The sequence below is a fragment of the Vombatus ursinus genome, unplaced genomic scaffold (assembly GCF_900497805.2).
Source record: "Vombatus ursinus unplaced genomic scaffold, bare-nosed wombat genome assembly UNPS02014798.1, whole genome shotgun sequence".
Classification (NCBI taxonomy): domain Eukaryota; kingdom Metazoa; phylum Chordata; class Mammalia; order Diprotodontia; family Vombatidae; genus Vombatus; species Vombatus ursinus.
The window spans coordinates 22,005,157-22,030,299 of NW_020954576.1; the positions used below are offsets into that span (position 1 = coordinate 22,005,157).

The following is a 25,143-nucleotide window of genomic DNA, read 5'->3' on the forward strand; positions in this document are numbered from 1 at the left end:
CCTTAAACCCTGAAGGAAGGCAGACATCTTAAGAAATGAAGGTGTCTGGGAATCTTTGCATACTGAGTTTACTTTGAAACAACTTCATTAACATTTACTTTGCCTAATACATTAAAATGAGGGATTAGGGGGACAGAAGATTTTGGAGAATTCTATCTTAACGGAGAAGTCCACACTAGCAAATTTAACCAGTTACCATGACACTCAAATCTAGGGTTATCTATGAAAGCTGGCTTCATTCAAGTAAGATTAAGTAAGCAGGGAAAGCAGGCCATATGAAATATATATTTAAACACTGTCTTTTCAGAAAGGTAAGCATATAAATAATACCTATGGGCCTTTATGTACTGTGACAAAAGGCTACGGGGAGCAAGCCTCTCAACAGACTTTTCTCTCCTAACAGGTGTTGCTGGGCCCCCCCAACCCCATCCCTCCCACATATATACCTATTACAGGGAGATTCATTATATCATAGCCTATTTTTAGGGGTTTGACTGTAAAGCATCGGTGCCCCAAGGCTGTACTGACATCAAACAGGAACATTCCCATTTTAAGACTAACCTCCCTAAGCTTTAGTTTTTTCCTATCTTTAAAAGGTTTCTATTGCCTGTTCCCCACCCATCTCAAAGCCGGAGTCTCAAGATTAATGAGGCCCTGGTTGTAAAGTTCTCTAATTCTCTCCAAGGAGAATGGCCACAGGAGCACCAGTGATTGTTATCTATGTTTTCAAAAGGGCCAGACTGGAGGAGCATAGACACCAGCCTTGAACAGAGCGACTTGCCCACCGCCCACCCACGGCCCAGGGCTAGCAAATTTATCACTGACATATAGCACACAACCATGATTTTATGTCTTTTATTACTGCTATGAGCAGGGCCAGGCCTAGGTAAAATCATTCGCAAGACTGGGTTCATCTTCCATTCCCTTACACAGGAACCAAATATTAACGCTGTTCTTCAGTGTCCAAGGTCCCCCCTTTCCCTGGGGCCATCTCCCTACCTACCCCAACCCAGGCTAGATCTCTCCTTTTTGGACAGCACCCATCAGTCAACAAGCATTTACTAAATGTTTACTCTAATAGCAACAATAACAGCAGCAACAATTACAATATCTAGCATTTATATATCACTTTAAGGTTTACAAAGCACTTTCCATGTATTATCTCACTTTCAGGAGGATAGTACAGTATCTAGAAGGGTAAAGCGTAACAAGATCAGAAAGATAGGAAGGGGCCACCAGGTTATGAAGAACTTTAATTGGCGGAGGATTATTTTTTGATTTGAACCTGGAGGTAATGGGAGTCCCTGGAGTTTACATGGAGGTCAGGAAGCATGGTCAGACCTATGCTTTAGGAAGATCACTTTGACAACCGAGTAGATTGGGATGGAGATGGACTTGAGGCAGGGAGACAATTAAAAAGCTATTGAAATAGTGTGTGCAAGAAATAATGAATATCTGAGTGAGGACGATTGCTATGTGAATGACATCTGGAAGAAAATGTATAGCAGGCTTGTCGTGAAAGGAGAAAGGACAAGATCTGACCACTGGGTCAGAATTTCTGAAACTGTTTTGGTTATGATATATTTGGGAATTGGAATTACAGTAATGACGAGAAAATATTAGAAAGGGTATGCATGGTGGCACGCTCGTAAATGTTTAACAACTGACTCTCTGAAAGAAAATGTCCAAACAACACACTATTAAGTTTCATCTGCATTATTAATTAACATTTTCCCCATCACTTTCTTATGTCTAGATAATCAACAAAACAATAAATCAAGCCCAGATTTGCAATCTCGGTTTTTAAGTCGTAAATGCTCACACTGAAAATTTAATTATCAGTTCTTCTAAGTCCCTATGAACTAGCTCTAGCAAACCCTAGGTATACTTCTGGGATGAAGACGGATTGGAGAATTTGAGGGGGGAGCAAACTTTATGAAATTAAGGCACAGAAGAAATATTTTAAAAGGTTGCTGACTGCCAGTTTTTATATAGAAAAACACACAATATTGTGACACTTAATTTCATATTTAAGGGGGGGAAAGATTGCTAGCACTTATATTGTATCATGGTGCCCCTATTTATATTATGCAGAACACCAAAATCCCACAGATGAGGTTTTGTGTAAGCTGACTCTGGACCTTTTTATTCTCTTATCCAATAAAAATTTACCTATAGTATATTCCATTTCCTTAGGACTTTTCTTCCCAAAGTGACAGCTAGCCTACCTGCTTTTGTATGATCTACATATTGTTACCATATCTTGGTAGCATGTTTATTTTTAACAGGGGCCTTCTGGAAGCACAGTGCCTTAAACCAAAGAATTAGTCTTTGTGTTGGCAACTTCAAGCAGCATGGCAGGTTGGTAAAGGCCCTTGAATTACACGTGCCTAAGTCACATACATATAAATCTACCCTTACCTCTGAGGTAAAAGACTGATCCCCTGCAAGGATGGACTGTTTAGAAGAAAATGACCAAGCAATACAGAACCAGTATGGCATTGTAGCCAGGTTGCAGGATTTGAAGTGAGGAAGTCCTAGGTTTAAATCTCAGCCTCTAACACTTACAAGCAATGACCAGATGGGAGTCAGCTTTTCTGAGGGTCCTCTGCCAACTTTAAGACTCATCTATTAAGTTACATTGAAGGTAGGGTGGAGAGCAGGGAGTTACCACACCACCAACAAAATAATTGATCCCAGAAACACCAACCATGTAATATTTTTGTATTCATATGACACATATGATCCTTCTGTGATCCTTCTGTGTGGAGGTCAGAGGTCACTGGAAACAATTATCTTAGACAATTTTACACTGAATCTTGTTGGAAGGTTGCTATTATAATCTACATGGATATTCATGCTAATATCAGATACTTTCCAAGTTATCAGGAAAGGATGACTTTGTACATTATAATATCATGTTATTTGAGCTCCCGTTTGTAATAAAGCATATATGACACTCCCCCAGTATTCCTTATCTCCAGTGTGACTTTTTCACTTTGTCAGCAGCCTTCTCACACTGGAAATGCCTCTCCCCGTTTGGTCCTCTTCTCCAACTGATGGTTCCTGTCCAGTATCACTAGTACCTGGGTCATACTTGTTCACTTTTTCTCAGTTCCACTCCTGACTCTCTGAATTTCTCTTTTGTCTACCTGGAGGTCTCTCCTTTTCCAGCTCGCTTTTATGTACCATCTTCTTCTACTAGAATGTAAGCTCCTTGAAAGTAGGAACTGTCTCTTTTGTTTTGGGCTTATCTTTATATTCTCAACACTTAGCACAATGCCTGGCATGTATTAAATGCTTAATAAATGTTCTATCTATCTATCCAGCCACCTATCCATCTATCTTCAAAAGAATGGATTTGTAGTATCTCCTCAAGATACAGAGGAGACGAGATGCCAGTTCCTTAATAACCATTCACAAGTAATCAACCACAGATAACAAAATAAAGAGTAAAACGGACATAGAAAACAGATCTAAAGACTCATTCTGACTTTTTGGTGAAAGGATACTTTGATGTGACTGGAGATCTTCGACTTTTTTCAAGGAACCTTGAACTTCCTTCCAAGCTTGTTCTTCTCCTGCTAGCATGTCAGCATCCTGATCCAGGAGTCGCATTACAAGATGAGGGAAGATGGGGAAAGAAGACAGATAAATCAGTTAAGTTAGCCTTTAACTGGACATATTATTACCACCAACAACGAAAATAAATAGCAGGCATCATTGGGAAATATTCTGACAAGTTGTGCTGTATAACTTTAATAAAATATTACTATACTATAACAAATGATGATTACAAAGAATTCAGAGAAGCAGGGGAAGATTTATATGAACTAATACAGAATGAAGTAAGAAGAACCAGGAAAACAATACACACAATAAATGCAACAATGGAAATGGAAATAACACACAAAAAAAATTAAAGCTGAATACTGGGTGATTTTAATGAGCTTGGACCTAAAAAAAAAATGAGAAATATAACTCCTTTTTTCAACACAAAGGTAGGGGCTTAAGGGGCACATTACATATACTGACTCATTTGATATCTTGATCAATTTTATTGAATTTTTTTCCTTTTTTAATATTTGTTATAAGGAAGGAATGGTTTATTGAAGATGAGGAAGGGATTTATTCAGAATCAGCTTGGGAGTAGAGTAGATTGCACTCAGTTCAAATCCTGACTTAAACACTAGTTGTATGACCTCTCAGCCTTAGTTTCCCCAACTGAAAATAGGGATAACAAGAGCCCCTAAGGCCCTCATAGGATTGTCGTGCAGATCAGAAGAGTTAACGTATATGAAAATTTTGTAAAGCTTGAAAGCACAAGATAAATGCTAGCTATTATTTATTCAGAAATGGATGTGATATCAAATGTATTGATATCTTTTGTATTTATATGGCACACATATTTAAAACTTGATCCTTCTGGGTGGAGATAAGGAATACTGGGGAGTGTCACATGTGCTTTACGGCAAATGGGAGCTCAAACAACATGACGCTGTCATGTGCAAAGCCTTCCTGATATCTCGGAAAATATTTGATATTAGCATGAATAGCCACGTAGATTAGAATAGCAACCTTCTACCAAAATTCAGTGTTAAATTATCTAAGATAATTGTTTCCAGTGACCTCTGATCTCCACACAGAAGGATCAAGTTTTAAACAGATGTGCCATATCAATGCAAAAGATATCAACACATTTCTTAAATGGACAAGAGGCATTAGTGAACTAATTTTCACCTGACAAAAAGACCTTTGAGGTTATTGCTAATCTTAAAGACCACTTTTTCATTAAGGATTTAGCCCAAAGGTGTATCTTCCAAACATTTAAAAATAAATGCTTGCAACCTGCTGAGCAAAAGAACAGGATTCCATGAACAGGAATAGGATAAGGGTAGGGGCAGGCCTGGTTGGGTCCATTTGCGCTAGATTTTAAAGAGCTACCACAAGAGGGCCCTGTTAGAAAATTATAAACTCCAAATTCACTATGAACAAGAGAGAAAAAAATCATTCTGGTGACCAAGTAGCTAAACCCTCCAAAACATCCTACATACTGTGATAAATTTAATTTTTCTAAAGCATTGTTTTGATCAGGCCATTTTCCTATGTGTAATCTTTCAATGGATTCTCACTGTCTTCAAACTTTAGTCCAAAATCATCAGGTGAGAATGATTGCATGGTGGTAAGAGCACTGTCAGAAGTCAAAAGAACTGAGTTCAAATCTACCATTTACTAGTAGTGTGTTCATTAGGCAGAAGTCATTTAAAATCCCTGTCAGTTTCCTCAACTATAAAATGAATAATAATATTTATGCTACCTTCTTCACAGAGTTGCAAAGGAAAGTGCTTAGAAGACTGAAATATGCTATAAAAATGTAAGCTAGTATCCTGGTATCCACAATCAGGCACCAAATTACTTTTCCATTGGTTGTTGTTCAGTCATTTTTCAGTTGTGTGTTACTCTTCGTGACCCCATTTGGGGTTTTCTTGGCAAACATACTAGAGTAATTTGCCTTTTCCTGCTCCAGGTCATTTTACAGATGAGGAAACTGAGGCAAACAGAGTCATATAACTAGGAAGTGTCTGAGGCAGGATTTGAACTCAGGAAGAAGAGTCTTCCTGACTCCAGGCCCAGCACTCTATTCATTGTACCATCTACATATCTCCTATTACTTCTTTACATGAACTTTATGCTCTAATCAAATTGCTTCACTTATCAATATACCTACATTTTCCTTGCCTCTGAATCTCTTCTCATGTTATTTCCTCTGCCTAGAAGCCTCCTCCCACCTTTGACCTTTTGCTGATCAAAATCTTATCTATTCTCCAAGCTCTAACTCAAATGCTATCTCCTTCCTGTATCCATTTTTCATCACTCTGGACTAAAGTGACCTCTCCCTCTTTTGTACTCTCATAGCATCACACTTATCATAGACTACCTTGTTTTGAAGTTCCTGTTGTCCATGTCATCTCCCTTACAAGCCTGTAAGCTCTTTGTGTGGAGGTATCATCTTTATACCTACCCACAGCAGCAAGCATCATACCTTGTTATAGTAAGTGCTTAATAAATGTTTTTCAAATGAGCTAAGCAGATCTTCTTTGATTGATCTGTATATTTACATGTTTAATTTAGCTTTGTTCTACTATTTCCATTAGAAAAAATTAAAGTCAACATTCTACGTTACCTTAATAGACCAAAATGTCTTCAGTATATGATTCTGAAGACCTTTCTATTGATTTTATTAGGCAGCTAGCTAGCTGGTAGATAGTGTAGATAGAGAGTAACTAGAGTAGCTAGACAGTATTTAGATAGTAGATAGAGAGCTGGACTTGGGAGTCAGAAAGACCCGAATTTTAATTCTGTCTTAGACACCCACTGTATGATCCTGGGCAAGTCACTTAACCTCTGTCTGCCTCAATTCCCTCATCTGTAAAATAAGCTGGAGAAGAAAATGGCAAACTGCTTCAGTGTCTTTGCCGAGAAAATCCCAAATGCGGTCATAAAGAGTCCAACATGACTGAAAAATGACTATAAAATGAGGATGCTCATAGTAGAATTTACCACATAAGTTTGTTGTGAAAATCAAATGAGATAATATACATAAATTATAATTAAATAGATTCAATATATGAACAGGTCAAAATATATAACTAAATTATAAATAATTTATAAATTCTAGATATCATCATCATCATCATCATTATTATTATTGGCACTCGGTACTAAAAGGCAGGGTAGCATAATAAGAACAACACTGATTATAAATGAAAACCAAAAAAGTTAGAAGCAAATTGGATACTATATTTACCTCAACTGTAAAAGGAAACAAACTTTTACCAAAGTCCTAGTCCAATTTCTCATTGTGACAGGAAGGATTCTGTATTTGTTTACATATGCATTTGCCTTTCCCATTAGAATATCAGTCCCTTGTAAGAAGGAATTGTTTTGTTCTTTGTATTTGCATTCCCAGAACCTAGGACAGTGCTTATCACATAGAGATGTTTAACTAATGCTTGTTAACTGAGTGATTGGCTACTTCAGTGGAATGTAAGCACAAGCCAGGAAAACTCCCGAATTTGGTTCTGGCAGTAGATGGTATCTACCATTCAAAGACAGATGGTACAGTGGATAGAGTGTCAGGTCTGGGGTCAGGAAGACCCATCTTCTTGAGTTCAAATCTGGCCTTAGTCATTTACTAGCTGTGGAACCCTGGGCAAGTCACTTTACCCTGCTTGCCTCAGTTCCTCACCTTTAAAATGAGCTGCAGAAGGAAATGGCAAACCAGTCCAGTATCTTTGCCGAGAAAACCCCAAATGGGGTGACAAAGAGTTGGACACGACTGAAAATGACTGAACAACATTATCCAAAGACCAGTCTAGCTAAGTATGGAGTTGGCCAGTAACATTAGCCAATAGGTGATGAATTCTTTGGCCATCATAACCCATGAAACAGAACAAATCCTTTGGTATTTCAATAATTTATTATGTACAACTTGTTATTCCTTTAAAATATATAATAAAGTTATCATGTAAATTTCTTTTTTTCTCCTTTTTTTCTTTCCTCCCCTCACTCTGCCCTAGAGATGGCTACCATTAGACACATATATGTGTATGTATGTATGTATACATATACACACATACATATATATATATATATACATACACACAAACATATATATGTAAAATCATTCTGCACATACTTCTACTTATCAGTTCTGTCTCTGGATGCAGATAGTGTCTTCTTTCCTTCCTTTATAGTTAATTTGGATATTTATAACAGTCAAAATGACTTATTTGCTTAAAGTTGTTTTTAAAATAATATTGTTGTTACTGTATACTATGTTCTCTTCGTTCTGTTCATTTTGCTGTTCATTATTTCATGCAAGTATATTTTTTTCTAAGATCATCTAGCTCATCATTTCTTATAGGCAATATCTTCTGATGCAGATTGTACTTTCTCTACACCTTAATAGTTTCATGAAATTGCCGTAAGCTGAAAGCAAATCATTTGAGGATTAACCTCTTTGAACTTAGCAAGGTAGGTCAATGGCCAATCCTTTGTCAGTCGCATACTTTAAACATTTCTACCTTGGTAAGACCTGCAGGCCTCATCTGAAGCAGCCAGGAGGCTCAGTGGTAAGAGCACTGGACTTGGAGTCAGGAAGATCTGAGTTCAAATTCAACCTCAGACATTCACTAGCCGTGTGACCCTGGGCAAGTCACTTAATCTCTGTTTACCTAATCCACTGGAGAACAAAATGGCAAACCACACCAGTGTCTTTACCAAGAAAGCCCCATACAGGGTTACAAAGAATTAGACACAACTGAATGACTAAACAACAGGAAAAATCTGCAGGAACCTGTGTTTCACTTCATTGCCTTTAAGAACCTGACATCAAAGCCTCACCATGATGAGGCATCAGAATAGGACTTTAGAGAAAGATTAAACAAATGCAAGATATGAATAGGAACAAAGCAGATAGATCTGACAACATAAACAGGTTTTTTTTTTCTCAGTACAACACAAAACAACATAACCAACATGAAAAGAAAAAATGACAGATTGGAAAAATATCTGCAACAAATATAACTGAAAAAAAAACTTTGTCATCTAAAATTTAAAAGGAACTATATCAAATATTCAAGAAAAATACCTATTTCCTAACATATAAATGGGCAAAAGATGTAACTAGACAACTAACAAAAGAAGCTAGGAGGCAATGGTAAACACCTGTAATTCTTGCTATCAGTGAGGCTGAAGGTGTGTATTTTTGAATCTAATTATAAAGAAAGCCAGAGATTCAAAGTGGCAGAGATGAGGGGAGGGGGCATTACCAGCATGAAGGACAGTCATGCAAAGACACAAAGATGGGAGTGGGAGCATATTGTTGGAGGACTTGATTCAGAAGAGTTGTATCTAAGGGAAAGTGCTCGGCAGGAAGTGAAGAGTAAGACTAGAAAAGTAAGGGGAGAGCCAGACTGTGAAAAGCTCTGGTAAGTTGTACTTCATCACTAGAATACAGCAATGGAAGGATTCATACTATTCAAAAGGAACAGATTAGCTAGAAGGGATGGCCAGGCAGCCCTATTTATCAAGAAAGTACCTACCTGAGTAGAAATCCACAGTGCTTAATAGTAGAAGCAAAGTGGCAAGAATTTGGAAGAAAGAAGAAAGGAAAAATAGTGACAAATTCGTGGTATTGTTCTATAGCATGTCAAATCAGTTATTATTATTATTGTTGTTGTTGATACTAGTAATACATTTAATGTATCTAATATATTGCAGCTGGGCGAAGTGGTGGATAGAGTGTCAAACCTCAGGAAGACCTGATTTCAAATCTAGCCTCAGACATGTACTAGCTGTGTGACCCTGTTTGTCTTAGTTTCCTCATCTGTAAAATAAGCTGGAGAAGGGAACAGCAAACCACTCCAGTATCGTTGCCAAGAAAACCCCTAGTGGGATTGGAGATAACTGAAATGAGGGAACAACAACAAAATAATTTAATAATTAATTCAATCAATTATTTATAATATTACTCATAGTCAGCATCTTTGAAAAGCAGGCTCGTGTAGTGAAGAGATTGATGGACCTGAATTTAGGAGAGAGGGACAAACTCAAATGCAAATTTCACCTCCAACTCTTAATAGTTGAGTAACATTAGGCAAACACGTAAGCTCTATGAGCCTCAGTCTCCATATCACTAAAATGGGAATTAGTCTTTTTACTACCCTTCTGCACTTGTAATAGTCTGGTTTATGTTATGTTCATGCGCAAACCTGTCACCATTAGAATAAATTGATCAATCAACAAGCATTTATTAAGCACCTGTGTTCTAGGCACTGGGGATTATGATCTTTTTTAGGACTATGTCTTTCTTATCCCTGTATTCTTTTACACGTATATGGCTACTGTTTTATCCCTTCTGTTGCAGCACAATGCACTAATTGTAATAGGTGCTTTAATAAATGCTTTTTGGAGGGAATGAATGGACATCAGTATTTAAATTCTCCCCCTTTAAAAATATACAATTTCAGCTACAAGGGTAAATTAGAGTAGTCTTTTTTTTTTTATGGCACCTGAGGTGAAAATGCATAGACTTACCAGGTTCTTATCTTCAACATTTCTTTTTCAAATACATCAAAGCTTATTCACATGCAGGACTAAACTGTTAGCAGACCTAAGTTTAATAAAGAAGATGTTGCTTAAAGTACCTGGGGCCTGGGGACATGAGATCAGAACTTTTTTTTCAAAGTGGTGGAAAATACCCATTTTGTACACACATTAGGAAAAAAAAAGATCAAATGAATCAATGTTGAATGGTCTCCCAAAGTTACTATTCAAACAAAATCACACTAGCCAAAAGAAAGAGAATTTAGAGAGGAAAAAGTAACAGATACCCGGGAAATGATCAGCAGGAGAAGAGAAGGACCATTGTCATGTTGGGTTGCATTTTGGCACAAACTCCTAAGAAGTCTAGCGACGGTAATCAAAAGGGGTCTAAAGCAAGGACAGAAGCAGAGGGGAGAAATTGCTTCTCTATAGCTGAAGAGCCAGATACCAGAGAGTATAGCTACGAGGCAGGAAGAACCCAGTACAAACTCTCAAGGAGACAAATTCCAATGCAGCATCAGAAAAAAAACAAACAAACATGGATTTTTACACACACACACACACACACACACACACACTCTACAACATTGGAAACAATCAAGATGAACAAGGAAGAAAATTTGATTTCCTGATTAACCTTGAGACTTCATGAGATAAGACCCCTGACTCGAATTTGTCTTTGGAAGAACATATTTTATTCAAAATGAATGGTACAGGTAAATATGTATGGGGGGGCAGCAATGTTGCATATTAAGAATTCAATTAGTTTTTTTAATGCTTTCTCAAGCATCTACTATGTGCAAGGTACTTAGTGACCCAGGTTCACAATCTTAGAGTCATTCTTGACTTTCCTCTCTCTTATCCCTGACTGAGAACTGAAGGAAGCCAGGAAAGCGAAGCAGCAGAAATGAAGAGGAGAGAGAGTTCCAGGCAGAGTTGTTATTGTTCAGTCATTTTTCATTTGGATCCAACTCTTCGTGACCTTATTTGGGGTTTTCTTGGCAAAGATACTAGAGCAGCTTGCCATTTCCTTCTCCAGCTCATTTTATAGATGAGGAAACTGAGGCAAACAGGGTTAGGTGACTTGGCCAGGGTCACACAGCTAGGAAGTGTCTGAGGCCACATTTGAACTCAGGAAGAGGAGCCTTCCTGACTCCAGACTCAGGTCTCTATCCACTGTAGCTGCCCTAATGAGATTACTAAGTAAAATAATATAGAGGGAGAAGAGAAGAGGGACCAAGACAGAGCTTTGGGGGGTACTGATAGCGTTGAAGATGTGACTCTAAAGCCAGCAACTTCTGAATGCAAGTTTAGGGTTGGGATGGAATAAGGCACTCACAAGACACTGAACATTTAACACAAGAGGAGGTTTACTTTGCCTTCACACAGCAAGGATATAGTGGCATTTAACTTCTCTGGATGGGGAACATCTGGAAACTCTACTTGGTCAGTAAAACACGGTGACGCACATAATATCAGGCACCCACCAAGTCTGAGATGCCCTGACTACATGTGGCTAGGACCTTTTTATATGCCCTCAGAGTAGGAAACTGTGACCTTTGAGGTGGAGAGGGGGGAAGGAAGCTGTGAAGTTGTGTCAGGGAAGAAGCATCAGGAAACCACTGGTCCTATCACAGATGGTTGGTGGGCATGAAGATGACTTGGATGAAGATCCCGTGAAAGAGAAAGAGAAGGAGCAGTCACACAGATAGGAGGGGATACAAGAGAGATTAGTGCCATGAAGACCTAGAGAGAAGAAAGTTATCAAGGAGAAGTTGATTGATGGTAGCAAAACCTTCAGAGAGGTCAAGAAAGATGAGGACTGAGAAAAGGTCATCAGATTTAGCAATTAAGAGATGATTGGTAATTTTGGAGGAAGCAGTTTCAGTTGAATGATGAGGTTGGAAGTCAGACTGCAGAGAGTTAAGAAGAGAGTGAGAAAGAAAGAAAAGAAGTTCTTCCTAAAGAGGTTAGCCATGAAAGGGAGGAAAGATACAGAATGATAGCTAGTGAGGACGGATGGACTGAGTGAGAGGTAGGGATAGGTAGATGATAACAGGTGACAGAGACAAAGTAGATCTGCTCACTTTGTTTTGCTTCTGTTTTCTCTGCTGAGGAAAATTACCTTTATATTAGAAAGGACTGAACAAAAATGGCAGTGTTGAGCCTCAGATAAAGTAGGAAGATAATAAGAGTAAACCTAGCCGTCCTTGATGCATTCACATTGCCAGGCCCAGACAAAATATATCCTAGAGAACTGAAAGAAATTTGATTTATCTGAGCTGCTATAGTTGCCTTCAGGTTGGAAAGGGTAAATGTTCCAATGTTCAAAAAAAGGAAGAATGGAATTGCAAAGTGTAGGCTAGTGAGCTGTTCTTATATTCCTGGTAAAATTCTAAATCAATTAGCAAGTAGGTGGCATAGCAGACAGTGCACTGGCCCTGGAGTCAGTAAGACCTGAATATAAGTCTGGACCCAGACACTTACTAGCTGTGTGACCCTGGGCAGGTCACTTAACCCTATTTGCCTCAGTTCCTCACCTGTAAAATGAGCTAGAGAAGGAAATGGCAAACCTTTCCAGTATCTTTGCCAAGAAAACCCCAAATGGGGTCATGGAGATACAGACATCACTGAAACAACTCAACAACAACAATAAATTCTAAAATGTATTATTAAAAGAATGCTTATGGAATATCCCCCCCCACCAAAAAAAAAACTGTAACCAACCAACCAAAATAGAAACCAAAACCCTAGCTTGGCTTCATCAAGATTTAGAAGATTAAAAAAATGGTAGATCAGAGCAAGCTGACTAATTTAGTTACCGAAATGTTAGCAAAGCATTTGTCAACATCTTTTATTCTATTCTTGTGGAAAAGATGGAGACATGTGGGCTAGCAAATAATTAGGTGAATTCAATACTGCCAGAATGACTGAACCCCCCAAAATATTTATTAATGTCCTTTTGGAAGAAAGTCTCTAGGGGACCACCAAGGGATTCTGCATTTGGCCCTGTACTGTTGAACATTTCTTTTCTCAATGTCATAGATTTTAAAAAATTATACAACTACTATTTGGCTGCAAAACACTGAATACCAGATTATCTGAAGAAACAAAATTTCAGGTTACCCAAAGGGAAACACAGAGATATATGGTGGTCACAAATAAGATACTGCCAGTAAAGAATTGATGAGAAGCTACATAAACAATATTATAACATAATATAAACAATACTATAAATAATATACAATATTATTTATTAATATGCTTAATAAAACAATATAAACAATAAAATGAATGTGACCAGGAAAAAAATGGGCCAGTCATTTATTGAGAGTGAGGGATAATCAATGGACAGCCTGTCTACTCCATAGGTGTCCAGGAAATGTTAAGAGACTTAGAGGAAGGTTACCTCCAACCATGGAGGATTTAAGTGACAGCACAGACAAGAGTCACACAGGATGGGAAGGTTTGGAAGAACTGTGCTCTACTCCATTGGACATAGTATGCATATTTATAAAATAAAAATCCATCCAAGTATCAAAGTTGGATCAAGGCACAAATAACATGCTTACCAAATCTGTGGATGTCAGAAATCTAGGGGTGAATAGATAGTGAACACAATCAGATGACACAGTCAGAATCTTGACAGGCTTGAACATTGGGTCAAATGTAAGAGTCAGAGACTTTCAAAACTGAGAAGAACCTTGGAAACCATCTAGTCCGATCAATAACTGAGCAAGAATCCCATCTCAATTATACTCAACAAGTGGCAATCCAGCCTTGCTCAAAGAAGAGAATGTAATAGTGAGAAATATAAAGTCACAGACTTGGGTTTGCATAATCAATTTCAGAATTTTATGATGAGGTATAGGTGCGGCTTGACAGCATTCATGTGAGAAAGATCTGTGGGTGTTAGTGGACTAAAAGTCTGAGTCTAAGACAAGAGTGTGTTATAGAAATAAAAAAAAATAAAAAAGAATGATCTTAGATTGCATTAAGAAAAATACCATATCTAGGAATAGGGAAGTGGTAATTTTGATGTGCTCTGCCCTGGTCAGACTGCATGGGGAACATCATGTTGAGTACCAGGTGTTGCATTTTAGCAAGGGCATTGATAAGTCAGAGATTCTCCAAAGAAAGGCTGCTAAATAGTGGAGGGCCCCAAGAGAATCACTCATTAGCAATGTTATCAGTAGTGTGTTGGAATTGGCTAGAACTGATTCATGAAATCTGATTGTTATATTTTCAGTGTGAACATTCACACCTTAGAAATTGGGAAATGCTTCAAATCAGGACTTGATTGTTTTTATTTTGTTAAAAAGATAGAGAAAAAGATTAATAATGGAGATTGAACTTAAAAGTGTATCATGCATATTTTTTTTTCTTGGAAAGCCAGTTGTTAAACACTTACCTGAATGTTATTGAAGGAATTTGCATACTGTTTCCATACTAGCTGGCCTCTCAGACCCCCTCCTCATTCTTTCTTATCCCTTTAAGTTTACACACACACAATACACATACCTTTAAGGGATTTGGCCTAAATTCAAATTGTCAATATTATCCCCTCTCTCCCTCCCTCCATGCCCTGAACCACTGTATTATAAACATATCATGTATATGCCGGAGAAGTATTTGTATCCTGCTTCTATCAGTATTTAGTAAATGTCCATAGTGAATTTGGCATCATACAAAACACCAGTGTGTTACATAGGTGTTGGATTAGATGATTTCCTAAGGTACTTCATAGCTCCAAACTATAATTCTGAGAAATACCATATTGGCTCAGGACCCCTACTATCCCTCCAGTCCAATATTCTGTCTCTGACAATGGTATCAAGTTTTATGTTGGAGGACTGCTCAGCTGTGTCTCCCCCTACTCCCAGCCCCAATGCCAGCCTCAAAGAAGAGTGCAAAGAAATGTAATGCATTACTAAAACATCCCTTCCCTTTCCAAACTTACTTGCTCATATGCTATCCTTTCTCATCCATGCCTGGGAAGGAAAGAATGATTGTTGAAGCTTTCTGGCACCCAGGTGGTAAATAAATACACAGCCTTCACTTCTCTAACTACAGAAATAACTACCAGATGAGATGAGATAATCTCACTACCACATAAAAGAGTGCCACTTAACTCAACTACCCTCTTCTGGCCAAAAACTCTCTCCATGTTTCAGATTAGGAACAGTACCTGCCAGACACCAATGGTAAGCATGCATTACTAGTTGAATTTTTTTGACAGGGCAGGGGTCAGAATCCAGCAAAATTGGTCAGGCATTTCCCTTGGAAAGGGAACACCAAGTCTATCAGTTGTGAACATCAAATGCATCCACCCAGATCCACCTTGCATCTGGAACACTTAAACAGATGTGCTTGCTTTGTTCACAAGTGTTTGATGTGGAAGCCCTCTCACTAGCTAATTTCAGATGGCTTAAATTAAAAAGAAAAGTAACATGAGAAGGCCAATCTGGTTCCCTGTACTTCCTGACGTCCAATTCCATATGCAGCATATATTTGGATTAGATTGAAGGGAGATGAGGGCCCTTGGAGAAATAAAGGCAGCAAAATTACACAAACGTTTTTAGTAACCGGAATGGCTATCGGGCAGACCAAGGTATGAGGGGTGACATGCTCATTCAGGGAAGAGATTGGGAAGTCCTGAAGTATAAAAGCATGAAGGACGCAATGCTCAATTTGCTGCTCCCATGACTGTGCAGTACCTAGGCACATAAATGATATATTGGGACTAATAGGTTAATCCACAACATAGTTCAGTTTCTATATGGTCAACAGGAAATGTCTCTGCTGGAACCAATTTCCAACTCAACTGGCAAAAGCAACTGGATGCAGCCCAATCTAGACTCAACTTGAGGGGAAATGTAGCTCTTTCACAGGGTGGAAAAATGGCTAAAAATAGCATCTTTGGTGTAATTAAGCCAACTACAAATCAGCCAATGGGTATTTTGGAGGGAGAAAAAGAAAGGGGAAAGGAAGAGATGCTCTTAAAACGTAACACCTTTCAGTTTCTAATCAGAGACTTACAGAATCTCCCCACACGTGTCTATCAGTTTGGAGACAAAAAAGACACTTTCAGGGGCTGTCACTGAACCAAGGAATGATTCCGTTGAGTTAAAAATACAATCCAAAGGTCTGCTCCCTTATGGGCCTCTACATTGCATGGCATGGAAGTGTTCTGGGTTTCTTCTCATTACCTATCCCAATCTAAGTGAGAGATGTCTGTGTCTTGGCCTTTCCTGGTCAGCGTCCTATGTCAGAAATAACCATCTCTGTCAAGTCAGAAAGCATTTATTCAGCACTAACTATGTATCAGCCCCTGTGTACTGAGTGTTAGGGATACAAACGCAGGGAGGTGGCATGGGGATTAAAGTCCAAGACCTAGAGTCAGGAAGGCTTGAGCTCAAACCTGGCCTCCAACACTTAGGTTGCATGACCCTGGGGGCAAGTCACTTAACTTGTATTTCTTAAGCTTTCTCATCTGTAAAATGGGGATAAAAATAGCATCTACCCTTCCAGGGTTGTTGGGAAGATAAAATAAAATGAGTTTTGTGCAAACCTTAAAGTGCTATACAAATGCTGGCTACTGTTATTAATCAGTATTATTACTATTGTTGCCATTAATAATATTAATGATTAATATTACTTTAGTAACAATAATATTAGTAGTAATTAAAATAGTCCTTTCAAGGAGTTTACAATCTAAGTGAGGGCATGCAAATAATAATAATGTACAAATTGTGATGTATAAAAAGTTTGAGAGGGGGCGGAGCCAAAAAGGCAGAGTAAAAGCAGTGACTTGCTTGAACTCTCCCCCAAACCCCTCCAAATACCTGTAAAAAAAATGGCTCTAAACAAATTCTAAAGCAGCAGAACCCACAAAAAGACAGAGTGAAACAAATTTCCAGCCCAAGATGGATGGTTGATAGGAAAGGTATACTGTGCCAGGTGGGAAGAGGAACGCAGTTTGGCTTGGGTACGCAGGCAAAACAGGCCTCAATGAACCTAGAAGAGGCCTCAGAGGACTGAATCACAGGCAGCTGCAGTGGTTTCCAGACTTCTCAACCCAAAAACACCAAAGACAACTTAGAAGGTCAGTAGGAAAAGTCTGTGACTGTGGTGAGAGAGAAGTACAGTCCCAGCCCCAGTCCCCAAGTGTGGCCCAGGGGCGGCAGCTGCTTCTGGAGCTTCTGGCCCACAGACTGAGGGGAAATCGAGTGGCTGATCAGAGGGGGATTGCAGGGATCTCTCTGCTGGTGCAGGATTCTCTTGTTTTGCCCTTGCGTGGATCTGGGTCACAGTTCTGGGTGGTAATCCTGGGGTGAGGAGGAGCACTAGCGTGGTGGAGCTCGTAGTAGTGGTGGAGAGGAAATCCTCCTCACAGTTCCAAGGCAGAAAAGAGAGCTTATGGCTACTCACAGACCAGAGCACAGGCCAGAAAAGGAGTAAACACCCTTGCCCTTGATTGTACCACCTTGGAAGAACTGAAAATGTACAAGTCCCTAGAAGTATCTCTGAAAACAACTGCACAAAACCCCAAAAGGTTGGGACAGTACATTTTCCACATTAGAAGCAGACCCCTACCTTAACAAAGAGTTTATAACTCAAGTAATTGGCTGGGATCATGAGCAAACCTCTCAAAAAAGTCAGACCATAGAATCCTTCTTTGGTGACAAAGAAGATCAAAATATACAACCAGAAGAAGACAACAAAGTCAAAGCTCCTACATCCAAAGCCTCCAAGAAGAATATGAATCAGTCCCAGGCCATGGAAGAGCTCAAAAAGGATTTTGAGAAGCAAGTAAGAGAAATAGAGGAAAAACTGAGAGTGATGCAAGAAAATCATGAAAAACAAGTCAACAGCTTGCTAAAGGAGACCCAAAAAAATACTGAAGAAAATATCACCTTAAAAAACAGCCTAACCCAAATGACAAAAGAGGTCCAAAAAGCCAATGAGGAGAAGAATACTTTAAAAAGCAAAATTGCCCAAATGGAAAAGAAAGTTCAAAAGCTTACTGAAGAAAATACTTCCTTAAAAATTAGATTGGAAAAAAAAAAATTAGATTGGAGAAATTGGAAGCTAGTGACTTTATGAGAAATCAACACACTGTAAAACAAATTCAAAAGAATGAAAAAATAGAAAACAATGTGAAATATCTCATTGGAAAAACAACTGACCTGGAAAACAGATCCAGGAGAGGGAATTTAAAAATTATTGGACTATCTGAAAGCCACGATCAAAAAAAGAGCCTAGACATCATCTTTCAAGAAATTATCAAGGAAAACTGCCCTGATATTTTAGAACCAGAGGGCAAAATAGAAATGGAAAGAATCCACAGATCACCTCCTGAAAGAGATCCCCAAAGGAAAACTCCTAGGAATACTGTAGCCAAATTCCAGAGTTCCCAGGTCAAGGAGAAAATATTTTAAGCAGCCAGAAAGAAACAATTCAAGTATTGTGGAAACACAATCAGGATAACACAAGATTTAGCAGCTTCTACATGAAGGGACCGTAAGGTTTGGAATATAATATTCTGGAGGGCAAAGGAGATAGGATTACAACCAAGAATCACCTACCCAGCAAAACTGAGCATAATCTTTCAGGGGAAAAAAATGGTCATTCAGTGAAATAGAGGACTTTCAAGCACTCTTGATGAAAAGACCAGAGCTGAACAGAAAATTTGACTTTCAGATACAAGACTCAAATGAAACATGAAAAGGAAAACAGGAAAAAGAAATCACAAGGGACTTATTAAGGTTGAACTGGTTATATTCCTGCATGGAAAGATGATATTTGTAACTCATGAGACCTTTGTCAGTATTAGGGTAGTTGGAGGGAAAAAATTATATGTGAGTGTGTGTGTGTGTGTGTATATATATATATATATATATATATATATATAAAAAGAGAGAGAGAGAGAGAGAGAGAGAGAGAAATAGATAGAGGGCACAGGGTGAGTTGAAGATGAAGGGTGATATCTGGAGAACAAAATTAAGGGATGAGAGAGGATTATACTGGGAAGAGAAAGTGAAAGGTAGAATGGGGTAAATTATCTCACATAAAACAAACAAGAAAAGTCTTTTTACAGTGGAGGGGAAATGGGGGGAAGTGAGAGGGAATGAATGAATCTCACTGTCATCGGATTTGGCTTAAGGAGGGAATAACATACACACTCAACTGAGTATGGAAATCTATCTTACCCTACAGGAAAATAGGGGGGGAAGGGACAAGAGAGCAAGTAGGTGATAGAGGGGAGGGTAGATTAGGGGAGGGGGCAATCAGAAGCAAATACTTCTAAGGAGGGACAGGGTCAAAAGAGAGAATAGAATAAGTGGGGCACGAGATAGGACTAAGAGAAATATACTTAGTTTTTTCACAACATGACTACTATGAAAGTGTTTTGTATGACTACACATATATAACCTGTATCTAGTTGCTTGCCTTCTCAATAAGGGTAGGTGGGGAGGGAGGAAGGGAGAAAATTTGGAACCCAAAGTTTTAAAAACAAATGTTAAAAAAAATTGTTTTCACATGCAACTGGGAAATAAGATATTCAGGAAATGGGGTATATCTATCCTGCCCTATAGGAAAATTGAAGGGGAAGGTGATAAGAGAAGGGGGGCAGAGATAGAAGGGAGGGCAGATTAGGGAAAGGGGTATTCAGAATGCATGGCATCTTGGCCTGGGGGGAGGTATGAGATTGGGAGAAAATTTGGAACTCAAAATCTTGTAGAAGTGAACGTTGAAAACTAAAAACAAATAAACTAATAAAAATTTTTTAAAAAAAGGTTTGAGAGACAGTTCCTGGGTAATCATTTTATCAATCATGCTAGCAATAATTAATAAAAGGGGTCAGTGACACTCTTGAATGCCAAAGACCCCTCATGGAACCCACTCAATGCTTATATGCTTTGGAAGAGTGGGTGTTCCTGAGGGTGGCAATCAACTCTGATTGGTTAACAATTAATAAGAAGGAGAAGCAGCCGGCTGCTTGTGGGAGGTGGTTTTGCTTCGTCTCATTCTGAAGGCTCTTCAACCACCTACAATGTCAGCAGACAATGATGTTTCCCTCTCCACTTATGATGAGACTTCAGGATCAAAACTTGCTCGAAAAGCTAAAGAGGCACCATTTGTCCCAATTGGAATAGCAGGCTTTGCAGCTATTGTTGCATATGGATTATACAAACTGAAGAGCAGAGTGGATACTAAAATGTCTGTCCACCTGATTCACATGCATGTGGGAGCCCAAGGCTTTGTAGTAGGAGCAATGACCGTTGGTATGTTGTACTCCATGTATTGGGAATACTGGGCAAAACCCAAACCTTAGGAAGAAAGATGCTATCTTCATGCTGATGTTTTAGAGCTAGATACCTCACATTGAGGTTATTTGTTTTATGTTTAAAAATAAATCAATTTAGGGATATGTGGTTCTAAAAAGCAGCACATGTCAGACACAACACAATCATGATATTTTAAAGATTGGATTTTTTTTTCATGGAAGCTTTAGTTTCCCAGGTGATTCAAGGTATACTGATTGGTATCCAAGAGTTAATTAGGAGAGCTAACTTAGTACAAAAGGAACTGGTCATTGAAGCTTACTTGGGTGATAAATTATATGCATATTTCTCCAATCTCAAAAATTAATGACTAAAAAATTACAGGGCCAAGACTCATGTAGCTCCTATTGATTTAAAATGGGACATATTTTGGGATATAATATGGGAAGCTGCCTTAACACAATTCAGGAAACACTTATCTTGTAGAATGGTAGAAACTTCAGTGCCTAGGGCTGCCTGGCTTTGACTAGAGCCAAAAGAACATCTGTAAGAAAAACATGCTGTGTGACCCTGGGCAAGTCACTTAACCCCAATTGCCAAAAAAAAAAAAAAAAAACAAAAACAAAAAAACAAACAAAAAAAAAATCCATGAAATAAAATGTTGTAGCAAGAGTTTTCTTCTCTACCTTCACCATAGACAACTTGTTTGTATTTAAGATGAGCCTTGAACAGTTGTTAACCAGGCTACTTAACAGTAGTATTTATTATAAAGTTAGTAAAAGATGAGAATAACAAATGGTATGGCTTAGTTGTATTTTTGCTGCTACCATATTGAAATTGTTTTTTAAATGCCATCTGTTTTATCTGTATTTGAAATGCCTGTTCAGTAAAGAGAACTCTTAAAATGTGCAGTATTAGTATTGTGTTTTCTCTATCAAGAGTCATGTCCAACTGAAATACATTACTGTCCTTTAGATTGGATGGTTTCATATTATGGGCAGCATTCTCCTTACACAAATGTTGACATATTTAAGTAATGCTTTGTTACACTTGTAGAATTCTAATGTTCAAAATGAATTTACATTCTGTGGTAATAACATGGTATGGATATTATTAAATAAAATGAACACATCAAAAAAAACCAATTAATAAGAAGAACGAATACTATAGTGAGAAGTCGATCTATTCTAATGAGGGACAGGGTGACAGCTCAGTTTTGGCCAAAGAGACTTATCTCTTATCCAGATTATCCCTCTTGGGGCAATCTAGACAAAAGGGGATCTACCTTGGCTCAGATCTGGTTGAGTGGAACAAAATGGGCCAGAATTCACCTTAGATTAAATTCTTTGTAAGATCCTCTAGCTGGGTTGGGGTCTCCCACCCAGGATCAAAAGGCACGTACCTCTGGGACTTGGGTAATCTCATCCATCAACAATACCCTTCAGAGGCTGAACAACCTACAGGTTTCTGAAAAAAAAAATCCTAATCCTAACGCAATAATTGATGAGAGAAACAATAATTTCTCCTAAAACAAAATATAGGCAGGGTAAATTGGAAATAATCTCAGAGGGAGGACATTATCATTGAGAAAAGCTGGGGAAGAATTCTTGCAGAAAGTAGCATTCTAACTGAGACCTGAAGGAAGCTAGGGAAGCCAGGGAATAGAGATGAGGAGGGAGAGAATTCCAGGCATGGGGGATGTCCAGTGAAAATGCACAAACAAGGGGGTGGAGACCCTAGACCTCCAAAGAGGGCTAGCACCAAGAAGAGATATGTTGATTCCAAGCCAAAGAACTCTCCCCAGAAAGCAGCTTCTGTCACTGACCTGGATCCTGTTTGAGAAGCCCTGGCCACTTAAATCTAACAAGAACAAACAACCCAGAACCATATTAAAAGGTGCCAAGGAGGAAGAGTTCTAAGGATATTTCTACACAACTTACTTAGCTTCATCATAAGGTAGGGATAGGATTCTGCCATGGCAGAATGCCACTGTCAGCATGTATCAAACTACCCTTTGTAATTGGCTGCTGATCAGTTCACAATTATATTTCCAGGTGTGCAGAACTGCCATTAGGAAATAACACAGAGCAGCAGCCTTTGCCGCACTGTAAGCCCACAGCTTGGGAACCACAATGGGCCATCCTAGAGTCTAATCTTAGCTCCTACTCTACCCATTTAGATACGTCATCTTTCTTGACAAAAACAAAAATGTCCTTTTAAATTAATAAACTCACTGATTTATTCACAACTACATAAGCTTGGGGGAATACCCAGCATCTTGAGAAAATAATAACCTGTATCATAAATTGGTATGGAGATATAGACAGCTATAGTAGAATAAGTACTGGTTCAGGGGAAAGAAAATATGATTTTGAGTAATGGCTCTGCCATTTACTGGATTGAGTGAGATTTGGGATATATCAATCAACTTCAGTCTGATGTATCTTACGAGGCTTTTGTTGAGGATCAAGTGTGATAATGTGAGAGTGTTTTATTATAAAAAAAATTGTTGTTTGGTTATTTCAGTCATTTCCAACTCTGTGTCACCCCATTTGGGTTTTTCTTGGCAAAGATACTGAAGTGGTTTGCCATTTCCTTCTCCAGTTCATTTTACAGATGAGGAAACTGAGGCAAACAGGGCTAAGTGACTTGCCCAGGGGTACATAGCTAGTAAGTGTCTGAGGCCAGATTTGAACTCAGGAAAATGAGTCTTCATGACTCCAGGCCTGGCCCTCTATCCACTGTGCCACGTAGCTGTCCAATAAAAAATAACAGCTGGCATTTATATGGCACTGTTAAACCCAGTGTTCCATTTTTGTACACCAATGGCACTTGAAAATTAGCTAAACACTTTAAATAAATGATCTCATTTGCTTTTCACAACTTTGTGAGGAAGGTAGTATTATTACCCTCATTTTACATACGAGGGAACTGAGCTTAACTAAAGTTAAGTGATTTGCCTATGATCATCCAGAGCTTGGGAGGTTCTAAGGTAGCATCTGGACACACGTCTGTCCCCAACTCAGATGCTCTGTACACTACACTAGAGGTAAACATGTGGCCCATAGGTAATATGGTCCCATTAACATGTAATTGGGAAATATTTAACAAAATAAGTAAAAACATAATAAAACACAGATAATAACAATATATGGTTTTCTATGTCAGGGTGCGGCTCATAGAGAGTCTTATGTATGGTTTAGTGGTCCTCATTTCTTTTTGAGTTTGACACCACTACACCATAATGCCTCAATTGTAAAGCATTATGCATATTAATATAATCAAGATAGCTTGATGACTTGGGGAAGCTAGGTGATGCAGTGGATAGAACACTGGGACTGGAGTCAGAAAGACATCTTCCCAAGTTCAGATCTGGCCTCAGATACTTTCTGGTTGTATGACCCTGGGCAAGTCACTTAACCCTGTTTGCCTCAGTTTCTTCATCTGTAAAGCAAGCTGGACAAAGAAATGGCAAACCACTCCAGTATCTTTGCCAAGAAAACCCCAAATAGGGTCACAAAGAGTCAGACACAACTGAAATGACTGAATAGCAACAAAGGTTGATGACTTGCCAGGGTAGGTCGATCTAACCAAAGTAGGGTAGTTAAAGCCCCTGAGGCGGGTTTTCTGACATACGTATTCTCATCTTCCTTCACCTTAGGGTAGAGGCTGAACGTGGGAATAGATTATTTAGACTGTGAGCTAGCCTTCCACATCTAGACTTAGGAACTATGAACGCACAAAGGTAGCTTCAAATATGGAAATATTTCTTTGCACCTCCCATACTGGTGATATCCATTCCAAATACAAAAGAAATTATATGAAGCAATCATATTGGCTCTCCTTTGTAAGATCATATCCAAGCAAATTATTTTCACATTTGTAGAGACACTATCAGCTATGGGACCTATACAGCTGTGAATTCTATTATTTTGCCTTATTCATGCAACTCCTTTGAAGAGTCCAAGTGACCTCATTGTATAAACAGTACAAGGTGAGATGTTGGAGACTCAAGTGCAAGAATCTTATTAAGAAATACTCTAGGGGTAGTAGGTGGTGCAGTGGATAGAGCACGGGCCCTAAAGTCAGGAGGACCTGAGTTCAAATCTGGCCTCAGACCAAACATTTGACACTTACTAGCTGTATGACCCTGGGCAAGTCACTTAAGCCCAAATGCCTAAAAAAACAAAAAAACAACAACAACAACAACAAAAAAGAAATACTCTAATGACAACATTGATAGATACAAAAAAGACCCCAACCTGCCAATGACCCACCCACAAATTCACCGGACAAAGGATAGACAACATTCAATTTCACTCTAGAGCAAAGCTGAAGCTTCTCCTGCCTGCTGGGCTCGGTCTCCTCATCTCACAGCTTGGTAGACAGATGCTCTCACTCCAAGCCTCTGGACAGAACAAAGAAACTGGCTTAACCTGAAGTAGGTGAGCTAAGTTTTATAAGCAACCTCCAAGAACAATATTAGCGAAAGGAAAAACAACAAAACAATCCCCTGAAACTGAATTGATATAATTATAATGACCAAGCTTGGCTCTGGAAAAGAGATGAGAAAATACAACCATGTTCTTTCCATTTAGACGTGGGCAACCATACATTGTAAATACGGACAGACTCTGATTAGTTTTCATGAACTGTTTTTCCTTCCCTTTTTCTTTTTTATTCTTTGTTACAAGGGATGATTCAATGGATAGGGGAAGGGGAAGGATATATTTGTAAATGAAGG

At 38.7% G+C, this 25,143-nt stretch overlaps 1 protein-coding gene and 1 pseudogene across 1 annotated transcript in view; one reads left to right on the forward strand and one right to left on the reverse strand.

Moving 5' to 3' along the window:
- The window catches only part of LOC114049841 (histone-lysine N-methyltransferase SMYD3-like), a 1,050,735-nt gene that overhangs the window by 165,281 nt on the left and 860,311 nt on the right, over positions 1–25,143 (reverse strand). Inside the window, exon 9 of the mRNA XM_027871267.1 lies at positions 3,513–3,600. Coding sequence (XP_027727068.1) covers positions 3,513–3,600 — 88 coding nt within the window. The remainder of the gene's footprint in view (positions 1–3,512; positions 3,601–25,143) is intronic.
- Positions 20,132–20,449, forward strand: LOC114049842 (annotated as a pseudogene).